Source organism: Equus asinus, chromosome 2, assembly GCF_041296235.1.
Source record: "Equus asinus isolate D_3611 breed Donkey chromosome 2, EquAss-T2T_v2, whole genome shotgun sequence".
Lineage (NCBI taxonomy): Eukaryota > Metazoa > Chordata > Mammalia > Perissodactyla > Equidae > Equus > Equus asinus.
In genome coordinates, this window is record NC_091791.1 from 182,469,974 (window position 1) to 182,488,400 (window position 18,427).

General features: G+C 44.1%; 1 protein-coding gene across 6 annotated transcripts in view; it reads right to left on the bottom strand.

Annotated features, from left to right (window-relative positions):
- Positions 1-733: 733 nt before the first annotated feature.
- Positions 734-18,427, bottom strand: part of CLEC14A (C-type lectin domain containing 14A) — a 35,319-nt gene continuing 17,625 nt past the window's right edge. For 2 of the 6 annotated variants that reach the window (XM_070504281.1, XM_070504280.1), the window contains 4 exons: positions 10,865-11,008; positions 4,926-5,009; positions 4,392-4,540; positions 734-3,543 (listed from right to left, as the gene is read on the bottom strand). In XM_070504281.1, the coding sequence (XP_070360382.1) occupies positions 1,168-2,652 (1,485 nt within the window). In that variant the 5' untranslated portion in view covers positions 2,653-3,543; positions 4,392-4,540; positions 4,926-5,009; positions 10,865-11,008 and the 3' untranslated portion in view covers positions 734-1,167. The other 4 variants (XM_070504283.1, XM_070504279.1, XM_070504282.1 and 1 more) reach the window with 4 other exon arrangements.

Genomic DNA, 18,427 nt, shown 5'->3' on the forward strand with positions numbered 1-18,427 from the left:
TGGGTCATAACAAGATATTTGTATTTACCACTTATTTCTTATGCTATTAATTCTTACGGAAAGCTGTTTACCATGCCTTTGTCCATGCAGACTATTGTTAAGTTGTAATCATTCCAAGATGGGCATGTACGGTCACTGCATGCACTTTTATTAACAGGAGAAGGAAATGGTTTGGAATTCAAGATTTTCCTTGGATTAAACAGTACACAAGACCTTAGCAACTTTGGAGGAAATCCAGTTACTTTTGCTTTAATGCACCCAGAAGATCTCAAATCAATATGTAGTATTAACGTTTTAATTGAAAATTAACATCGCCATAATTAGAAGTGAGGATCAGCATCCTGATGTTTCAGAGAGGTCTCTCTCGTTGGAGAGGTCATTGCACTGGGGAGCACAAATGTTGGAAGAGGAAAACAAATCATCGGTCCCCTTGAGCAAGGACGCACAGAAAACCCTTGAATTGATGGTCAACTATAACCTGCTTCTAGAGCCAGCAACTCTGGCAACACGACAGTTTTGGTTTACAACAGAACAGACAAGTAGCAGTGATTTTGAAAGCAGAGTATAAGGAACCAAGGAAAAAGTTAATAGTTCTTAAAGATCTACTCCTTATTACCAGATTTAAAGATCTCCCCCTCAATCTAAAAGCAGGATGCCCTCTTGTTGCTATTCCCAGCATGCCCCTCAGCTGTTCTTCCTAAATTACTCCTCCAAGAAACCAATGATATCCGAGTCTGGGTTTTGAACAATCCTTTATTTTTTGCCTGGGAATTTCAAACCGATATACTCCCAGTCTGAACAATCTGCACAGAAGGTTTCCTTCCCACTTTGGTAAAAAATAAAATTTTAAAAATCGTATTCAGTTTCCTATTTGCTTCCAGTGTCTTAAAAAGTTCAACCACTTTGCCAACTCCCCCACAATAAACACAAGAAAATACCTCTCCCCCGTGGGATCCCGGCCCTCAGTACCACCCTAAGGCACTTGCACCCCTTCCATCTTCAGGGAAGGCGTGGCTAGTTTAGATTTAGCTCCTCAGCCCAGTAGAGGGAATTTAGGGGAAGGGGAATTTCTGCAGTAATCGTCAGTCTCACAAATAAGTTCCTCTTTTCTCTTTTCTCTGAAAGTGAAAAACTCTGCTCACAAGAAGTGCTCCTCGTCCCTTTTCCCTACGTATCACTGGAGCCAAGAGAAGACTCCGTCAGCGAGGCGCGCTCCGCTCTGTCCCGCAGACCACGGTCCCCGACCTTCACCCCGTTGTCTGTGCAATGGGCAGAAGTGGAGCGCAGAGCAGCGGCCTCAGCATCACTCTCCACGCCCGGTGGGGCCAAACGGCCCTTTCTCGGCCGGGAGGAAGGGCTCTTGTGGAAGCAGAGTTTGAAAAGCCCCAGCATTGTCATGGTCAAGATCACCAACACTACCACCGCTATGCTCACAAGTAAGAAGACCACGGTGGAGGAGGAGTCGAAAGGCTGGGAAGGCTGGGGAATGGCAGAGGAAGAGGTGGAATTAAACTTGGGCATTACGCTTCCCGAAGAGGTTATGGCGGCCTTTGACTTGACTTGAGGGGACGTTTGAAGGGTAGATAGCGTGCTCTGTGCTCCCCACCGAGGAATCTCGGGAATAGATGTTGCTGAACCGCCTCGTCCAGGGGTATGGGGTACCTCTGCTGGGTTCTCATGGACCCTGGGTGACCACGTTCTCTTCGGCACGGGGCTAGCTGCAGTGGCCGGCGGGTGACTGGTGGGCACCTCGGTCCCCCCAGAGGCCGGCTGTCCTTCCCTACTGGTTACACAAGAGCGTCCGTCTTTCCCCAGCACGAAGCCCGGAGCACACTCGCAGGCGAAGCCTCCCGAGTCGTCGAGGCAGTTAGGAAGCTCCGCGCATTTGCCAGCACGGAGGTACCTCCCGGGGCAGGGACAGAGCACGGCCCCGGAGGGTATCCCGTCCCAGCGCGCGCCGACCTCGTCCGCGATGCAGGTGGCGGTGACCGAGAGCTGCCCGGGGCAGAGCGCACTCACCTTGGTGCCGGGGGGACTGAAGTCCAGCGCGGCGCTGTGCAGCTGGAAGGGCGCGCGGTAGCTCAAGTCAGAGGCGGCCCCGGGGCGCGGCGCGGGGCACAAGCCCTCAAACTGGTATTTGCACAGGTAGCCGTTGGCGCGCGTGTGGCATCGCATCTCCTTCCAGCCCGCGGGCTCGACTCCCCCGGCGGCCTGGAGTCCCGCGCAACTCCGAGCGGTGCAGGAGCGTTGGGGCTCCTCCACCCATGGCAGCGTGTCGCTTTCGGACTCGCCGACGTCGGGGGACAACCAGGAGAAACCTCGCAACGGCTTGCTCTCCAGGGTGCAGCGGGATCGCCCGCGCTCCAGCGCCACCCAGAAGAGAAGGTCTTTGGAGCCCCCTCCGGGCCCCGGGCCCGCGCGCAGGAGCGCGAGCACCGCGCGGAGTTCGGCGCCCCCGCGCACCGTGCTGAGCGCCCCGCCGCGCAGGCTGCAGGCCTCCTCGGCCGCCAGCCGCTTGATGGTGGCGTGGTGCAGGCTGTAGCAGGCCCCTGAGGCCACGCAGCCCGCGCGGTCAGCGGTGGGGTGCTCGCCGCGGCCCGGCCGGGGCCAGAACGCCTGCCAGAGGAGGCACAGGGCGAGCGCCGGCCTCATCCTGGAGTCCCGCGCGCAAGGCCGCTCCCAACTTGGATCTGTCCCGCCGAGGGCGCGAGCTGTCCCGAGAGCTCGGTCACCGCCCCTACAGCTGGCTCTCCCCCTCCCCGCCCCTCTCCAGCCCGGCCCCTCGACCTCCCGGAATCCCCACCAAGGTCCTGGCGGCAAACGGCTTCCTTAGGCCGCGACAGGAAGCGCGTCCGGCGCTCCGCCAGGCCCCTGCAGCCCGGATTGGTTCTGGGGTCAGGGACACGGCGGGCGCCGGGCCCGGGGAAGCAGTCGAAGGCCCTGCTCGGAGCAGGAGAGAAGGCAGAAAGTCGTCCCCGGGAAGAGTGCATCGTTTCCCCGCTTAGGGGGTTCCAGGACCTCGGATCCCCAAACACGCGGCGGGCGCACAGGGACCGGAGGATCGCGGAGGGGAGCTGGCCGCCGGCCCACACCGTCCTCGTGCAGTGGCCGGAGCGGGTCTGCCTCACGACGGGGCGGACGCCTCCGGCCTCCCAGCGGCCTGGGACTGCGGGGAACAGCTCCTGAGAACCGAAGCTTCTCCCTTCGCCCCAGGGGAGCACCGGTTCACAGGCCGAAGCCTCACTTCTCTCCTCTGTCAAAGGAGAGTCCAGCGTGCTAATTGCTAATCAAAGGACGCGGAGTTTCTTGTGGATGTCTTAAATGGAAAATCCTGCTTCTTCTTCAGCGCTTGCCTTAAAGGTTTATTTTTGGGGCCTCCCGGCACAGCGGTTAAGTTCTCGTGCTCTGCTTCCGCCTGGGCTTCAATGGTTCAGATCCCAGGCATGGACCTATGCACCAATCATCAAACCATGCAATGGCAGCATCCCACATGCAAAATAGAGGAAGACGGGCACAGATGTTAGCTCAGGGGACAATCTTCCTCTGCAAAAAAAAAATAAAAAGTTTATTTTTCGCTTCCATTTGTTTCTCTGAAATGGCCTGATTGGCTCATTCAGGAAAGGAAATGTATTTCTAGGCCTAAATGAAAAATAATGACTGTAGATCTTAACTGTTAGCTTGGTGGGTTTCCTTACCACTATATTGGTTCATAACTTCTTCTAGCTTATAGGTTATAGATAAATGAACTCATGGCCTTATTAATGTTTGAGAACTACCCCATGGGTGATTTTATCCTTGAACTATTTTAATATCATTTTCTCCTTTGATTAAGTGCCAATATTTGTAGCAGTAAGTTGTAAAAGTCTCCTTTAAGGGATACTAAGTTCAATATCCTTAGGAAATTAAAATATTTATTACATTATAATGCATATTGTATAAGGTAAAAAAAACACAACTTAAAAGATGGGTGAGCCTGTTTCTTCAGAGTGCCAACTGATGTTTGATGTTTTGTTTTAATAAAAACACTTCCACTCACTTGGAAGTGGGGAGAAATTAAAGATGAGTAAAGGAAGGAAAAGTTCGACACTGCCCTGTCTATGAAAGGATTTTCTTTTTAGCAACACATACAATTCCACATAATTTTAGGAAATAGATTATCTGTCTTAGCTCACAGCTGCCAAATATTGCAATCAGAAATACATGAAGAGTTTCACCTAAGTCCTCTTAACTGTGCCCGATGCTTTTGAATATCTGTAATCAGAATGAAGCTTGCCCTTCCATGAATAATGCACACCACAGTTGTAACTCATGGTGTTGTACCGGATGGGGCTGTTCAGGTTCAGGAGGGGGGCTGAGGAGGGAGGTTCCAAGACCACATCTCACACTCTCACCTCAGTTTTACCACTGCTGTCACTCTTCTTCTCCTCTTGGAGATTCCAAGTATCTTCACAAAGGACTGTGAACACCATGAGGCAGGGGCACACATACCTTGCTTTGGCTGACTGTGGAGTTTTGCAGCGGAATTTCTCTCCTACCCTTGCTGTTCCCCAATTTAAAGGACATTCATTAGTCCTTCATTTCAGATGTCCGAGAATCACCTTAAACATGACTTTGCATTTAAATTAACTTAATGTCTTATGAGAAAGAAACATGAAAATCTAGAAATCCAGTTGAAAGATTTTAAAAATACTTAATCACTTGGGCCAGCTCTGTGTAATCCTTTAAGGTGTAAAACCTTTGCAATATAATGACTGTGTGTTTGTAAATGTGCCCACGCAACACTGCTGTTTTAACCTTTTACAAACCTAAGTAGTCAATGGAAATCTCTTAGATATGTTTAAAATCAGTAGGGAATGAGGGGAGGTTTCTAGTGCAAGAAAAAATGAATGACTGGAAAGCTTGTAGTAAATATTTTATGACCTCACCCCTTGGCGTTTTGCCTGGAGAGGCAGGATATTAGAAGAGAACACAGTGGCCACAATGACGTCCTGTCACAGTCCTGGCCATGTCTGCAGTGATGGGAAAGAAGAGTCAGAAAAAAAATCAGCTTCAAGTAAGACATATATCATTTTGTAATTGCTTTGTGTTGATCTACATACACTAACATATTTTGAAGTGTATAGTATACTTGAAAAAACTAAAAACGATTAATTTTTCATTTTTAAACAGTATTAATTAAGAGCATAATAAGATACCATTTTACCTCCATTGGATTCCAAATATTTAAAATTCCTATAACACCAAGCGTGGATCCGCAGGCTCTTTTATATGTGATAGATGAGAGCAACAACTTTAGAAAAGCTTGCCATTTTTTTCCTAAAATCAAAGATTTATGTACTCTATACACTGGTCCTTCCGTGCACAGGTGTATATTCGAGAGAAACTCTTGCACATGTACAAGAAAAGATATGTAAAAGGAAGATGTTTATAGCAGTACTGTTCATATTAACAAAAAACAGAATGAACCAAATGGCCAGCAACAGAGAGTACATAAATAAACTACGGTACATTCACTCCCTGAATATAGTATAGCAAGTAAAATGAACGCAGTGTAGCCACAAGTAACACTATGAATTAATCTTATCAATACAACGTTAGGTGACAAATGTTCCAAAAGATTATACAGAGCCTGACATTCCTTTTGTAAAAACTTTTAAAAATTACTAAGTATATATTTGTGTACTTTTCAGGAAAAAAATGGTTACAATACAAGATAAAAGGAACAATAAGATTCTGAGTGATGGAACATATTAAGAACGTGTTTCTGGGTGACAGATCCTTTGGGTGGAAGGGAGAAGGCGGTTGGCCTGGTGGGCAGACAGGAGATTTGATGTGGCCTGTGGTTAGAGTCTCAGCTTTCTCTTTGGATAGTAGCTTTGTAGGTGATTATTTCAGTATTAAAAATAAATAATTAAATAATTAACAAAGTAAATAAGAGCTCTACACGTGGACATATGATGAGAGAATGACATGAACCAAAAATTACAATTAATCTGACTGAGCAGCTGAGTTCCAAAATGTAAAATAAAAATAAAATCAAGACGTTAGGGGGCCGGCCCGGTGGCGCAGCAGCTAAGTGCGCACGTTCAGCTTCTCAACGGCCCAGGGTTCGCCAGTTTGGATCCCAGGTGCAGACATGGTGCTGCTTGGCACGCCATGCTGTGGTAGGCATCCCACATGTAAAGTAGAGGAAGATGGGCACAGATGTTAGCTCAGGGCCAGTCTTCCTCAGCAAAAAGAGGAGGATTGGCAACAGATGTTAGCTGAGGGCTAATCTTCCTCAAAAAAAAAAAAAATGTTAGTTACATTTTCAAAAACCTTTGTCAATAAATTTTCCTTTGATCCATACGTTCTTTTGCAGGTAACACATTTAAATTTAAATTTAAACACTTTCTAAATTTAAGCCAATTATTAATCTGAAGAAGCATAATAAATAAAATACTTTCCCTATGTTTCTAGACTTTTCAGACAATCTGTGTATTCGTAAGAATCATGTAAGATATTAATTTGTTCATTTATTTATACAAGGGCATCCAAAGAACCATAGAGAACATATAAGGAAAGTGAGTTTAATCCAACATTTTCAATTGAAATATTAATTTAAAATATCAGAAACAAAGATGGAGAAAGACAAAATTTCACTAACCACATTCCAAGTGATCTCATAAATTTATAAAGTTGTTGATCTTCACTGAATAAATTCTATTATTGTTGAAAGAAATCATCTGGGTCTTAGCATATTTCTGAGTTCACTTAAGATACATGAAAATACTTCAGAGGAAATTGAATAGAAGGCAATATTCCATTAGGAGAACATAGCATTCAGAAACTGATCTAAGCTAGAGACTAAGAATTGTGAAGATTCATAGCCTTTTAGAACTATATCGGATCCTAACTAAATGATCAATGATGAATGTCTTTATACTTTTAACTGACAGCATTTTAAATTCTATTTCTCAAGTGTCCATGGGGCGCTTAATGAGTGATAAAATCTGGTAACTTTATTTGCTGAAAACACAACTTCTAAATTCTCATTATGTACAAGTCCTAATCAGGATATATGGTCTGACTCCTAATCCAACAGATCATATAGGCTCATAACCTAAAAAATTCATATACACCCGAAAAGATAAAGACTTCTTTCAGGTGGCGTTGTATTTAAGCCATCTGCACACGTTTACGTACAGTCAGTCACTTCAGAAATGTATGTCACAATTAGAGTCCTCTTCTGCTTTAGTGAACAGCATGACTAGGTACGGAAATAAGAAACTTTAAAAAACATTAAACTTTCAGCTCCGTCATACAAACTGCTCTCTAAACAGAGGCAGTGCTGACCATATTCCTGGGTACAAGGAAGGTAATAGAAAAAATTATTCTCTGCTGGCCATTATGGAATCTGCCCACTTCCCCGTTGCCAAGTCTATAGTCAAGAAATAATGAAGGAATGACTCACGCACGTAAAAGCCTTGTTACAATCCAAATGCCTAACAAGTTCTAAAGTATAAATGTTTATCCTGCTACTCAGGTATTTTTTCAAAATTGCCTACAGAGCTGGTTTATGAGCCACGCTTGAAAGTCAGTCTCGTTGAAGTCATAGTTACACACACACACACACACACACACACACCCCTCAAGTCCATAAATCTTGAAGTTCTTCAGGCCCTAGCCATGGCTCCTCTTTTCTTCCCACTGAATAGCCTTTCCCTCGTGTAATCTCATCTCGTCTCATCCCACGGTCTTGGATAGCATCTCTATGCCAGTGATGCCCAAACTTACCGCCACACTCCATTCTTTTTGACTGAGCTCTAAATTCATGTGTCCACCATCTACTTAATATTCCCACTTGGATGTCTCATAGGTATTTCAAATTCTCATTTCCTAGACAGAATTTTGGTTCTTCCCTCTTGAGCCAGCTTCTCATCTTGCCTTTGTCATTTTAGTAAACGGCACATCTATCTTCCAAGATGCTCACCTCCAGCTCCCTCACCTCTTGTACTGGTCAGGTTTTTTCAGGTGTAATTGACAGAAATCCAACTCAAACCAGCTACATGCAAAGGAATTATATGATTCATTTAATGGGAAAAATTCTGGGGTAGTTCCAATAGTCAAATGGAGTACTGCCAAACCACAGCAGCCAGGAGATTCTATCACACCAAGATATGTCTCAATCTCTTTCCCCTTCTCTTCTCTCCAAGGCTGCATCCTCTACTGTTTCCTTTGCCTTTCTCCAAATGACCTTGAACAAGACCACTGACAGTTCTCATGTCAGACCTTTATAACCTTCTACTAAAGAAGGAAAGTCTTCTCCTCTATCTCCATTAGGAAAATCCCAGGAAAGGATACTGATTGATCCAGCTTCAGTAATTTGCAAGTCCTTGGCTCAATCACTGTAGCCAAAAATATAGGACCCAGTGACCAGTGATTTCCTTGAGAGGGCAGAGTCTGTACCAGAAGGATATGTAAAGAATATTCAATTCTATGTCTACAGTATAATTTGAATAGATTCAATTTTATGTCTCCATTTTTGATCATCCTAGTCAACCCTATTATATGTCTTCTCACTGGTCTGCCTGCATCATTCTGATCCCCATGGAATCTACTCTTCAGAGTCATCAGGATGATCTTTAAGAATCTTAGTCTCATTATGCCTCTCTTCTGTGTAAATCCCTTTAATGGCTTTGGATTGCTCCTAAAATAAAGCTCAAAATCCTTACTGAGACCTACGAGGCCCTGGCTCCTATGCCCCTTTCCAATTTTACCTTCTTGTCCCTCTGGTGTGAGTTCAATTGCCAGCAACTCAGTGAGCTCTTTCAAGGTAATCCAATCTCCATTACCCCACCGAGCAACCCTATACCCCTAGTCTCTTCTTTGATATTTAGTCTATGGCTCTTTCTATGATATCAACCTATTGTTTTCTTCATAGCCATCATTACTCTCCAACATTACCTTGTTCATTTATTTGTTTTTTGCCTGTCTCCCACTCAATATAAGCTCCATAAAAAGAGTACTTGTCACAAATGTATAAATGAATGTATGAATGAATCTTCCACCATTCTCCCCCTTGTTCATTATGCTCCAGCGACAGTGACCTGTTCTCTCTTCCTCCAAAACACCTACAGAATTCTTACATGATTTCGCTTTACCTAAACCATTCCTGTCTGTCAGATTTTTTTAAATTACATTTTAGGAAATCGTGAAGTGTAATGTACATATAGAAAAGTGCCTCCAACAGTTACGTACAGTCTTCTAAACGACCCTGAAGCCATCATCCAAACCAAGAAACAGAATAGGGCCAGCTTATGGTTACAGCTTCTTTGGGAAATTTCCTTCCTGCTCTGCTCAACCTCAAGGCTACTTGTCTTGATTAGGAGAGGTTTACCCTCCTTTCTGGTTTACCCCGACATTGAGGATGTAGCTCAGCTGATTGGTAGGAGGGTTTCCTTGGGTGGGGCTGGGTTTAGACACTTGTTCCTCTCTCCCCTTGAGGTCCTGAAAACAAATTCAAGATCATCAGGATGGGTGGCAAATTTCCAAGGGCAAAAGTGCCTCAGTGCTCACCTTAGGGTTCTCTGTTCTTTCTTCCCCATAGATTTCAACCTGCTTGTGTGTGTGCATGTATGTGTGCATGCACATATATACATGCATGTGTACATGTGTTTGTATATTTCATCACTGTTCGTTGTCCTCTCCGAGAGGGTTGGTTTCTTAACTTGGGTTCCCTCAAAAGCATACTCTGAGACAAGGATTTGGGAGCAAGTAATTTATTTGGATGTGAGACCAGAGTCATTGGCAAGGAGTAGGATGTGATACAGGGAAGAGGGGAAAGTCAAAGTTATATAAGAATTACAGCTATGGGCATCTAGGGCCCAGTCCTGCTGGGAACCCTCTGACAGACTATAAAACCCAACTAAGTGTGTCCCACTGAGGAGCGGTAAAGCTGGGGTATTTATTTACACACTCCTGTCCCCCAAGCAAGAAGCTGCAGGGCGTTTGGTCTTAGGCTCTTCTAGCAATCTCTGGGCACAGGTCAAGCACACTCTGGTGTCTGAAGAACATCTTCAGGCAGGACACCAAAGGTGTGTGTAGCATTCACTAGAGTTGGTCTCAATAACTCAGCCAGCCATATTCCCACCATCCTTCAGCTGTTACCTTAAACGCCCCCTCTCCTAGCCCTGAGCTATAGATCGGGTTCCCTGCTTTATTTGATCTCATGGATTCTTGGACTTTATTCTTCATAGCACTTATCACAAATGTGAGTATATAGTTATTTGTGTGATTTAATGTCCGTGTCCTCTACCACCTTGCTACTCAAATGCCAGCAACATTGGCATTAAAAGGGAGTATATTAGAAATGCAGAATTACCACAGACACACTGAATCAGCATTTGCATACTAACGAGATCCCCAGGCGATTTGTATGCACATGAAAGTTTGAGAAGCTCTGCTCCACTAGACTGTGTTTTCTTGGGGGCAGTGGCTGTGTCTCTCTTCTTCACTATTTATCCTGGGTCTCTAGTGATGTAGCTGATATATAGTAAGCACTCAAGAAATAATAGTTCACTGAACACACACACACGCCAATGCACACCTGTGTAGGCATGCACACACATAGTACACACAAATATGATAAAGCACCAGTGATTTAGTAAAAATGCTGTATGTTAGTAATTGAACACATGGAATTTTCTAGCTTTTTGTCAAAAATCAGATTATCTTCCCATGGAGCCAGCAGTTCAGGGACCACTGGCTAGTGTGTCTCCTAGCAAATTGATCTGAAGTATGTGCTAGTTTAGAAACTATTGTTAAGACATTCTAATAACAACAAAGTAGGCAGCATTTTTATTTAGGTTTCTGGACAGCTCACCGTGGCGGCTGACCCAGCGCGAGTTTCATGCTGTGGTTCGGGCTTGGAGGATTTGTGTGGTAAGTGTGCTTGATCATCAGGGCATGCCTTGAGATGAAAGTGGGCCTTTTCCACTGTTGCCTGTAGAATTTCCACTTCACAAAGCTGGAAGAGGGAGGAAAAAAGTCACAACTACTTACATTCAAATGCTATTAGGATTATCTGTTATCAGTTTGTAAGAACTAGGGATAATCAGCAGTTATCTTAGCATTTACCTTGTAGGGGGCAGTGGGAACCCTGAAATTATTATTAGCCAGACTGAATATCTGGCCCATTTTAAGGCCTATGTATCTGATAAATTCACATCCCCCTGCACAAGAGACTTGATATTGGCTGTTCCAGAGACGTGATTTATGCTTACTATAATACAGCATTTCAAATACATTCAGAAGATTTTTGTTTGACCTTCAGATTTAGCATGAATTTAGCATGAATTTTTGTTTTAAAATAGCAGTGATTTAGGCAAATCTATTCAATACGATCGGACGCCATATATTTTCTTGGTACGCTACCTCTTCATTTTGTACTGAATTCACATAATAGGACATGATTTATTACAGTGGGGAGAGGGAAAGTGCTGCCTGCTACATTCCGGTTCTAGAACACACACCTCTGTCTGTGAAAAACTGAAGACCTTTAGTATTATATTTTTGCCAAATTACACCTTTTGTGAATGGTCTTACTGTGGGTTTGGCTTTACAATTATTGACAGATCGGAATAATTTCTAGCAATTTTCTTTCAATCCTTCATATTTAGCGTAGGAATTCACAATTTTCAATGTATTCGTGAACATGTCATTGTTTCATAATAACCGTTCCACACACTCTCTGATTGGCCCAGTGCTGACTGGAAGGCTGGCTGAGGGGTCCTCTGCGGAACTGCAGTTTTCCTGGTCTTCTATGTAACAGGGTCACCTGAGTCACAGGACATGGAGGTGGAGGGCAAGGAAGGAGTTGAGAAAGACATCGGCCATTACAACCTGGGGTGGTCTGGGGTGATGGCAGCCTTGCAGGAATGGTGTCTAAACGTGCCTTCAGGATGAAGTGGGGGAGACATGAGGACAGGTGGGCTGTGCCTTTTACGTGCTCTGGGTCTTCTGCCCAGTGGCGTGGAAACCCAGCAGAAGATCTCAGGGAAAAGGATGCGTAAATCCCTCTTCCCTCACGCCTGGAGCGCCCTGAGGACTAGGAAGCCTAGTGGAAGCTGATTTCAGCCCAGAGAAGGCGTCGCAGCACAGTGGGAAATCCTCTTTCCCTCTCTGTACTGAGAGAAGTCAGAAAAGCCTCTACTGCGTCCCCTTTGTTAAGTGATGGACACACATCCTCTGACTTTGCTACACCTAGAAATCTCAGCCCAGCAGTGAGGGCCCCCCTGCCCCCCGCGCCCCGTCCTTCTCTGACTTTCTCTTCATGTTGCAGGATAAGCTCTGCCTTATCCTTCTTTAAAGATGAAGGATAAACATTCAGGAATAAACAAGCATTCATTCATTCAGCATGTATTATTGGGCACCTCCCACGTTCTTGGCACTGAGACCCAAACTGGGAATACAGTGATAAATAAAATAGAAACATCTCCTTGCTTTAAAGGCATTTACGATCTAGTGAAAGACATAAGTAAATTAACAGATGGATAGTTACCAAGTGTGAGAAGTGCTATGAAGGAAAATAACAGGGAGTTATAAACTCGAATTACAGAGAGCATACACTTAGCCTCACTGGTCCTGGAAGGGTGAAGATGCATCATGCCAGCTGAGGCCCCAGGGTGAGCAGGTGGTGTGAGAGTAGAAACAGGATCAAATCCTGCTGCAGGAGACAGCGAGAGTGGTAGCTCAGAGCGGAGTCTGCGAGCCCCCGTGAACGTCGGAGCTCCCTTCTCAGGGGTGTTGGTTGGGGGAAACACTGCAGGCAGCACCTGCTTTTTGCTTTTATGCAAATTTCACCTGCAGTCAGTTGAGTCCTGTCAGAAGTCTGACCTACAGTCACAGAAGTTCATGGGTTTTCTAACACCAAAAGGACCCTGTCTTCAGACTGAAGTTCCATTGTCTCATGCCAAAATGACATAAATGGCCTACTTCCGGTTGAGATCTCTCCCCAAAGGAGAAACTGCAAATACCCTTGAATCTTTCTCTTCCTCTCTTCCATGAACAATTGGCCACTCTTTCCTGTGGTTCCACCCTAGACGTGTCTCTTGACTATATCCTTTGTGCTCTTTCTGCTCCCGCCACCTCTGCCCTAAGTCACATAGACTCTTGTACTGGCCTCCACACCGGCGTCTCGCCTCCACCCTGCAGCTCCCCCTGCCCCGCCCAGCACGCTCTGCCCTCCACACGCTCTGAGGTTATTGTAAAGCACACAGCCGCTGACGTCACCTTCCACTCCCCACCCTCCCCACTCTTCTTGCTCCCAAATTAAAAAACTCTGCATGGCTTCTTATTTCCCTCCCACAAAACTAAAGCCTTTGCTCTGTGAACACACTGCTTTGTATTATTTGCCTAGTTTTCTGGTGATAGTTCCGGCTTCCCAACTACATTTCTTAAGCCAGTAATACTTTGTAATGGGACGATATCTACACCCTCCAGAACAGCAACAGCAATAGAATAGCAATAAACAGGCTGTTTGATTAATTTCAACAGCTAATAAATTAAGTCCATGGGTGTCCTGCGTTATCGCTCGTGGCTGGTTGGAACCATGATTTGCCTTTTCATAATTAAAATAATAAACACCTGCTTTATTTGACTAATCAGAATATTTGGGTCCCTGTGGGCAATAGCTTTCTTCGTTTTGAGCCCTTGGTCTGTACACACTGGAGGTCGTTTTTGTGAGGGCAGCGTTAACCCCACACTAAATCATCCACTCATTACTTCAGATACTGCTCCCCGAGTTCACCGCACCCATGTGCTCTCCTTTCAAAGCAATTGGACAGAAAATAGTCTCAAGGTGTAAATCTTTTAGTTCTTTAAGTATAAAGCAGACAAGTTAAATACGATCACAGCTTTAAACTGTGTATGCTTTCAAAGGAACTCAAGTGGAGGTCTCTCTTATTAGTACTGGACACAAGGAGAAGAGTCTGGAAAACACAGGCTCCATGAGAAGAGATGAGAGGAGAATCCCTTTCTTTCCTCTTTCCACTAACGTGCTCTGAGGTCCTACTTCCAAGCCTGCAAAGCTGTTGGTGAATTTCCACGCTGTGTCCTGAATAGTCATCATGGGTATTTTGTATTAATACCTTCTAATAATTTCAAATATTCTGGTCTTAAACGAAGAAAGCCAAACATGAGAAAGGACTGAATTTGGCAACAACTGTCTCCACCTGAGACTCATGAGGATCGCAGTCCAGATGCTCCTGAGCTCATGCTTGGTTTGGTCCGGATTCCACCATCAGGGAATTCCCTCTGCTTTGTGGATGTCCAACTGCTTCTCAGGAAATGGCTTCAACTTCTTCCCATCCCAAACATGAGGAAGTAATATTTTTCCTTTGCATTATATTTAAATCTTCTCTCTTTAAACTGCTACTTAACTTGCTTAAGAGTATAATTACCAGGGAGTAGAATGCCTTAGATATGAGAAAAAGAAACAGTAAAATCCACTTGGAACAACTTTTAATAAGATATGTCTTTCCATTCCTTCCCAATTATAGTCAAACCACCCACTAATCTCCATTACTGGCAAGCCAGACTGTCCACCACAGGGAACTATCTCATTTTGCGTAGTTGCTCCATGTAGGGCCCCATGCTGCTTACTGTGATGTCCCTTTTCCTGATACATACCCAACACCTCCCTACCACCTACCTACACTGCGTCTCCAAGAGGAATTACTTCATTGATTTTGGGCTGTAATATTTACTCACTTTTAATAGAAAATGTCAGCATGGCAGGAAGGACTTGTCTGATATTTAGAATTTTGGGAACAATCCCTAAGCCATTTTCTCTGAATTAAAAAAGTGCATCTTCCTTTGAAAGTCAGAGTGCATCTTTTACTCAACGCAGAGTGAGGCTAAATCAGCATATTTATTCTTACATACCGTATTTATAATCTTATAGGGCCAGATTTTAAATGCCTTCTAATTTATATGCTCCTGCAAGTTGTCCTTGTCTCCTTTGTCCACCTTTATAAATAAGTCTTTATTGTGTTAAATGAAGCAAGCGAAATTTCCTAATAAAGTTAAAATGCAAAAAGGGGCCTATTGCTTTGGAAAAATGAAAATCACCTATTATATGGACTACTTTTTAATGGGACTGGATCAAAATTCCTAAATGTAGATATTTTTATTCTGAAAAGTTCTGACAAGATCATGATTCTAAATCTTTCTTAGCTTTACTTTTTTTCTTAAACTCATGGCATTATTATATCCATATATATTCTTGTTAAATGCTGTTTTGACTTTGGTTAACAGTCACCAGTATAGTAAAGGGCATTGTCAGAGATGGAGGAAGAGGGTGGGAGGAGGTCAGAGGTGGGGAAAGGTGGGAGAATGGAGGGAAGGTCGAAGGAGGGTTTCTGCTTGTTCATCTCTATCTCCCAACAGGGTGGAGAGATGGACTTGATGGACTGGGGCTTCCTCCTTTCCTCCATTGCCAGGCCTCCACGATTGGGGAGACTCAACCGTAACCACAGCTCTATTAAGGAATTACCAGGAGAAGGCTGGGGAGTCAGGCATGGAAAGGAATGGACATGGTTGCTATTGACACGTGCTATCCCACTGTTGGGGCCTGGACTAGGTTTTCCTTGACAATCCACCTAGAAAAGTATCCTAGAAATGTTTGGTATTGGCCACTGCCAGTATGCATATCATGTGTTACTACTTTATCTTAGATTGGAGGAATGAGGATGGATTCGGTGGGATTTCTACCTCTTGAAAAGAAGTAGAAATTCTCCATCCCTCTTCTTGTTTCAGAAACAGTTGAATAAATCATTTTTGCCTGGGGTATAAAATTAAAAGAGGAAAGTTTCTTTTTAGCAAAGAATATGCTACAGTTCATTTCATGTTCCTATTACAAAATAAGAAACAGTTTGACTAAACAAAATCTGGGACTGAAGTAGTTTATGACTGTGCTTTTTTTTTACCTCATGTTGACAGAAAGCTATTTTTAAAACACTTAAGAACCCGAATAGTGTTTTTGTCTGAATTAACAAATTGTTGTTCAAACGGTTAAAAAGGCATTTTTATTACATTTATGAAAGACTCAGGCAGACAGGAGACTTCACAAGTGAACAGGGAAATCAACACAAAGAATGTTACACGGACCGTTTATTTTCTAATAGTTGTATCTGAGAAATGAAATTTGACTGTCGAGTGTGGGTGGTGAGTGTTGCCATAGCAACCTGTTCCTTAGAGGAATCTGGAGGGTGATCATAGTGGCGAGGGTAAAAGTCAGGAAACAGACTTGTCGAGATGTATTTTGAGGCGATATGAGATCATGGATATTTTCATTCAAGGTGCGTGAAGGAGAGCAGCTCCCAGAGTCAACGATCTTAGGTGAGAGGTTCAACACGGGGCTTTGGTTTAAGCATTTGATCATTATGGGTTCTAGCAGCTTGGGTTCCCACAGTGACAGCTCTTGTATTACGCAGGTGCAGCAGCACCAGCCGAAGTGAGACAGAATGAAGCCTACTTTCTCATACATCATAATAACAACAGAAGCGTATGCCTATTTCCCCAGGTGTTCTCTGGAGTACTTTCTTGCAATCTTCATAAGAACCCTATGAGATAGGGAATCTTGTTCTCCCCATTTGACAGATGGGGCAGCTGAGGCTCTGGGAAGTTAAGTAACTTCCTTTTGGTTGATGTTGAAGATCATCTGGAATGGAGAGAGGATGGATCCTCGTAGCAAAACCCATGAGTGGAATAAACAATATATTACTTCTCCCCACTGGGAATTTTAAAAAGAAAAAGGGTATGGGGGAGTGGGGCCTTAAGTCAGGGAGTGTTGGCTTGAAGCTCTTCCAGCTCTTAAGACCTGTCGGCAGAACCCGCTGTACCAGTGTTGGGCAGAAAGAAGGTCTATGGTCAGGAGTTACAATGCCCTGAGTTCATGGTCACCCTCCAGGTGACCAAGACAAGCCATTTTAACCTCTGTGTGCTTTAGTTTCCTAATCTTTCAAAAATGATAAAAAATAGCCGGCCACTTTTGTGGCAGAGGTGTTGTAAAAATACAATGAGGCAATGAATGTGAAAATGGTTCATAAGCTCAACAGGACAAAATAAACATAAAGGGAGCATTATTAGGGTTAATGACCATCAGCATTATTTTCAGCTGTTCTCAGCCTGATAATGAGTGTGTATTTTTTACTTATCTAGGGAGGATATGAGACTGGAATCTGGTTTCGAAAGGCAAACAATTCTGGCTGGAAGGTTATTCAGATGGAGTACAGAGAAAGAAATCTGTTTAAAATGGCTTTAGGATTGGTAACTTTTTTTTAATATTTTATTTTTCCTTTTTCTTCCCAAAGCCCCCAGGTACATAGTTGTGTATTTTTAGTTGTGGATCCTTCTAGCTGTGGCATGTGGGACACCACCTCAGCATGGCGTGATGAGTGGTGCCACATCCGCATCCAGGACCCCAACTGGCGAAACCCTGGGCCCCCAAAGCGGAGCGCACAAACTTAACCACTTGCCACCAGCCGGCCCCAGGATTGGTAACTTTTATAAGAGCTGGCATGTATTGACAGTTTACCACTTGCCAGGCACTGTTCTAAGCACATTTTGCCTGTTTTAACTCATTTATTCTATATAATAGTCCTATGCACTAGGTACCATTTTTATTTTCCCAAAATTTATGGAGGAAGACACTGGGAAGGAAGGTGAAAAATAAGCTTCCTCAAGTTTGCAGAGGTAGTAAGTGACAACCCCAGGTCTCCGGGCCGCAGAGTCCGTGCCTGGACCTGCCGCACTGTGCTCCCTCCGCGGTACCTGTCATTCTTACATTAAAGATAAGTTGGAAGGGTAACACATCAGCAAGTGGGCGTGTAAATTCTTTCTATTTATTTGTTTCTTTTCAGTAAAAGGAAAAGAAGCTCTTTCTTCTAAAGTACCTGGGTGATATACATATTTAGCTATTGGGAGAACTAGGGAGCATTAACTCAATAAAATGCTGATTTTTTTTAATATCAGTTATTTCACCGAGGGATAGTTTTAGGAAAATAACAATAAGAGAGAAGCAGTTAACTTCTAGCCAAGATGTCAGGTTATGCCATCATCCATCCAGCTGCGTTCGGCAGCGGCTCTGGAGGCCAAATGCTGCCAGGAACAAAGGATGCCTATGTCAGTATGTCTGCTCTCCAGGAGCTTTCTGCCTGGATGTGGAGATAGGACGTGTATATGGTGGGGAAGGTAGGAAACAAGAAGTTCAAATAAGATGCTCGAAGCCTTCAGAGAGAGAATATCGGTACACCTGCGTGGGTGGGGTGGGGCAGGATTATGCCTTGGTTTTCCCATCCCTTTTTGTCTGTAAGTAACCTCATCTCCTCCATGATTATATTCCTTTAACTATCGTTCATATGTGTTACTAATTTACTGTCTCATG